The 4,937-nt window shown below is 35.8% G+C and overlaps 1 protein-coding gene across 2 annotated transcripts; it reads left to right on the top strand.

Moving 5' to 3' along the window:
• Nucleotides 1,351-4,557, top strand: LOC109330485. Of its 2 annotated transcripts, XR_002105668.1 has the most exons (3): nucleotides 1,351-2,029; nucleotides 3,342-4,231; nucleotides 4,284-4,557. XR_002105668.1 is itself a non-coding variant. In XM_019564678.1 (2 exons), exons 1-2 carry the CDS (start codon nucleotides 1,481-1,483, stop codon nucleotides 4,176-4,178), a joined length of 1,386 nt encoding a protein of 461 aa, XP_019420223.1. In that variant the 5' UTR covers nucleotides 1,351-1,480; the 3' UTR covers nucleotides 4,179-4,248. The 2 variants fall into 2 exon arrangements, 1 of the variants encoding a protein (XP_019420223.1); XM_019564678.1 differs by lacking the exon at nucleotides 4,284-4,557 and having other exon boundaries at nucleotides 3,342-4,248.

The following is a 4,937-nucleotide window of genomic DNA, read 5'->3' as shown; positions in this document are numbered from 1 at the left end:
ATATAAATTACTATTATTTTTCAATTATGTCATTCTTATTTTCTCTTTACATTATACTCCATTATATTATTTTTTTCGTTTCCAAATAAGAGAAGTAAGAAAATAATTGATAATGTTAATATTATATACAATTTTGAAAATAAAAATTAAGAAATAGCCGCATTTAAAAGTAACATAACTACAACATGTTTCATAATCATTACAGCATCTTTGGTTGCAAGTCAACTTCATCAACCTCAGATCCAATTTGCACAATAACTTAACTTATAACTACAAACACTTTTCTTAACTTCATACTTCGGATTTTACAAGGTTAGTGTTCTACTTTACCCATATTTTGTTTTTTCTTCTTTTTTTCTAAGTGTCTGCAGTGGAAAACTATTGAATGATGACATTGGTTGAAAAGTTGTGTTAATATGATGAAAGAAAAGATAATGAACAAAATATTAAATTTTGATGAAACCCTTTTCTTTTCTTATATACTTTTGTATGATGAAGTCTTGGTTATTAATAATTAGGTGTGTAGTGAAGTACCCACTTATGAAAAAATAGACTTTTAGGGCTGTTCATAATTTCATTGTGCAGTGAAGATGTATATAAAATTTATCATTCCTATTTATCTATCCATTTTGAAGAATGAATTTTTAGGGGTTTAGAAGTTGAAGAGTGTATTAATTGCTCTTTTCCTATGCTTATCATTGTTTAATATTTTCGGAATGACCAAGGGTCGCCCACCTTATGAGTAAAGAACTAATTCCTTTCGGGGTGCGTGACTTTTGTCCCTCCCAACAAGTTTCGCTCACAGGAATTGAACATTTTACCTTTTAGTCTATTTTACAGGAATTGAACCTTTTACCTTTTAGTCTATGCGGCCAACAAGTGAGACTTTACACTACTAGATCAACCTGTTGTTAGTGAATAGAGGGCAATGTACAACAAAGGCATTGTTGAGAATTTAAACTTAGCTATTTCATATTCATGTCTTTAGGTTCAAAGTATTTTTCCTATGCAAGTACTCTACATTCAAGAACTTATAGTAGTGGTTTGTAGGAGTTATTATAGTTTAATGCATGTGTTTAACTCCATTGTATCACATGCGAGTGCATTTATAGATACTCATATACTACTATTGCATTCGCAAACTAGTAGAGAGGAGTAAAACGAGAAAACGACCCACGAGCATAGAGTAAAGGCAACAAATCAAGTGAGGTTCTGAGAGATTTGAGTGTTTCCTTCTTTACCTTTGTGTCCTTCACGGATAGATCCGATTATGCAATATTTGACCATCATTATATTCAATTTGTTTTTTTGAAGTAACGCATTTCCCTGAACTGATTTTGTCAGGAAAGATACACAAATTCTCCCTTTCTAGCATGCAAATTAGATGTTTGTGACTTGTAGCTGTTTGATCATGTTATCAGGTTTCGGTAGGTTGCATTTTGCACCATTGTCGTGAAGAATAAAGGAAGAGAAAGTTTGGATGAGGAATCTATATAAGAAAACGCCAAATTTACATTGCAATGCAGGGAGCAAATGTTCTATGTTTACTGTTTTATGGTGCTTGTTAGGATGCCTTCTTTTGTTTCACTTACATTCCAATATTGACCGCAAAGATCGGGAAGTCGAACAGTTCCAATTGCGTGTGAGTCATCATCCTCAACTCCGTGAACTTCAAGAAGTGGAAGTGGAGAGCATCCGAATTCCCTCGTCAAAAGGGAAAAGGTCCCCTCGGGCAGCAAAACGCAGACCTAAGCGGACAACCACACTGGTGGATGAATTCATGGATGAGAATTCCCCATTGAGACATGTTTTTTTTCCTGGTAGAAAAAGTACTATACAGCCGATGAAGGCTTCGGGGAACGATACTTATTACTATTACCCTGGGAGGATTTGGTTAGATACTGATGGGAATCCTATTCAAGCACACGGAGGGGGCATTCTGTATGATGAAAAATCAAGGACATATTATTGGTACGGTGAATATAAAGACGGGCCGACCTACCATGCTCACAAGAAAGGAGCTGCTCGGGTAAGTCATTTTAATTGAAAGAATTGTTGTTTTAACCGTCGCAAGGTAATTATTGCACGTATGCCTATAGGAGTTTGTGCAGCATATTCCATGTTTGTACTTACGGCTCGTTTTTCTATTATTGTTTAACAAAGGGCCTTGTCCTTCAAATTCATTCTAAGTAAATCCTATACCTAGAGTTCTGCACATGTTTAGCATCATCATTACTAATAGAAGCCTTTGCCACGGAAATTGTATTCGTTTCAAATGTCTCGTTTGGTTCACGAGAAGTTAATGTTGGCCTAATATTTCATAAGCTTGTTATTCTACGAAAAAGGGACATATGATGAAATGATATTTCAAACTAACAAGTGGATATAGTAGAAAATGTATCAATCTTTGCAATTTGGATAAAATGCTAATATTAACACAATAGCCTGCGCGACTAGATCATACTGAGAGGTATATGTTTAATATTTTTGTTAAATCAAAAATCGAAATGACAGTGAAACGTGGAGTGATGCTGTAATGGAATGCACCACATTCTGTTTGATACTCGTCCATGGCATAACCGGCTCAGTTAGTATAAACAAAATCCTCCATCTTTTGGTGAACATAGTCACCTAACAATGTGCCTTGCCTAGGAGCCCCTTTTAGATATTTAAGCATGCAAAATAACATCGAAATGGGCATTTCTTAGGGGAAGTTAATTGGCGCGCTATAGTCGCAAAAAACTGTGTCAAAACGGGTGATCGTAAGTTAACTATATTTCTTAACCAGTTTTCTATTCAGCTCTGGCTCTGCAAGAGTGTCACCATCAGTTTTTGACAGTTTCACATTAGGAATCAGTGGTGTCTAACACAGCTTTAGTTTCCAATAATTCTGAGATCGAGTTCTATCAAAAATAATTCTGAGGGTGAAGGATACACTTCTTGCGTGTGCTACCTCAGTACCAAAGAAATACATGAAAGGGTCCAGAACCATATCCCACTAGGTGCGGTCGGCCAAATAGATCAAACAACACCATAATGCTTTATAATTGCAGTATCAACATCATACACCACCAAGACAATATAATCCTAATGATTGAATTGCCCTTTTTTCTTTATCTCCCGTTGATCGAACTTAAATAGTGATCATGATACCCAGTTAAACTTTTGATTTGCAAGCAGAACTTTTTATCAATCAGTAGCTTATGAGTTATGACTGAAAATCAGTTAAACTTCAATAAACCTGAATGCTTGGGGTAGGGCATGATGAGCGAGTACTGTTCCAATAACGCGAGACCTGCCATATTCTTTTGCCGAAACTCAATTATTTCTCTTTCTATCAGGTAGACATTATAGGAGTTGGTTGCTATTCTTCTAAGGATTTGTGGACCTGGAAGCATGAGGGAATTGTATTGGCAGCTGAGGAAACAAATGAAACTCATGATTTGTACAAGTCTAATGTGCTCGAGAGGCCGAAAGTGATTTACAATGACAAGACTGGAAAGTATGTGATGTGGATGCACGTCGACGATGCCAATTATACCAAAGCTTCGGTTGGTGTAGCAATTAGCGATACACCTTATGGTCCTTTTGATTATCTCGGTAGCCAAAGGCCCCACGGATACGAAAGCAGGGATATGACAGTTTTTCAAGATGATGATAGTATGGCATATCTAATCTACTCCTCTGAAGACAATAGCGAACTGCACCTTGGTCCCTTGACCGAAAATTATCTCAACGTGACTTCAGTCATGAGAAGGATTCTCGTCGGACAGCGCAGAGAAGCGCCCGCTTTGTTCAAGCACCAGGGAACATATTACATGATCACATCCGGCTGCACAGGATGGGCTCCAAACGCGGCACTCGCCCATGCAGCCGAGTCAATCTTTGGTCCTTGGGAAACAATGGGAAATCCTTGCATTGGTGGAAACAAAGTGTTTAGACAAACTACCTTCTTTGCTCAGAGCACTTTCGTGCTTCCTATACCTCGGTTTCCGGGTTCGTTTATTTTCATGGCTGATAGATGGAATCCATCCGACTTAAGAGACTCGAGATATGTGTGGTTACCATTGATAGTGGCTGGACCTCTTGATCAACCACTTGAGTATAGTTTTCAATTCCCACTGTGGTCAAGAGTTTCTATCTATTGGCATAGAAAATGGAAATTGCCTCAAGGTTGAAACAAATTCAAGTAATGTAGTTTCTCTTTGTACATTTGTGAAGATATATGAAAACTCATCATTTGTTTTACCAAAGCTGAAAGTCATGCACTTCAAAGAAAGTTCACTCACTCTTTGAGGATTGGGTCATAGAAACTTAGTCGAGTTGGGTTTTCGAGGGAAATGAATGGAAATAGAATGCTTCAGAGCCATCTCATTTGTATAGTTTATGGTTCTAAAACTTTCATTTCCATTCATTCCCCTTTAAAACTCAATTCGTAATCGAACTTTAAGAATATTAGTGAACTTGACACCATTCAAATTAGGGAAAGTTTATATTATTCTTATGGACCCATGTCTATGCATATGGAGAAAGATTATGAAGTGATTGGAATTGTGCAAATGATCAAGTATTGTTGATCATCACTTTATGATTAATTGTATAAATGATTCTTTTTCATGTGTGTAATATATATTGACCTTATTTTTGGGTTACCAATTAGACCAAATTAATAAAAAAAAAAGTACTTACTATTTAATAAAAACTTTACTCTCCTGACGAATAAGTTAAAGTGAAATTGATTTGAGTCACTTAAATATATAATTTTATGTTCGGTTTATAGATATATGTATGTAACAAATTTCGATTATCGGTGCCCTCCTTATTTTACCCAATATTGTTAGAATGATACATTATGTTATAAGAAAATTGACACATTTGACAAAGTATAATTTTAAATTATATTTTATGATATATATATATATATATATATATATATA

This window comes from Lupinus angustifolius, chromosome LG17 (assembly GCF_001865875.1).
Source record: "Lupinus angustifolius cultivar Tanjil chromosome LG17, LupAngTanjil_v1.0, whole genome shotgun sequence".
NCBI lineage: Eukaryota > Viridiplantae > Streptophyta > Magnoliopsida > Fabales > Fabaceae > Lupinus > Lupinus angustifolius.
This window is presented reverse-complemented; position numbering and strand designations above follow the sequence as displayed.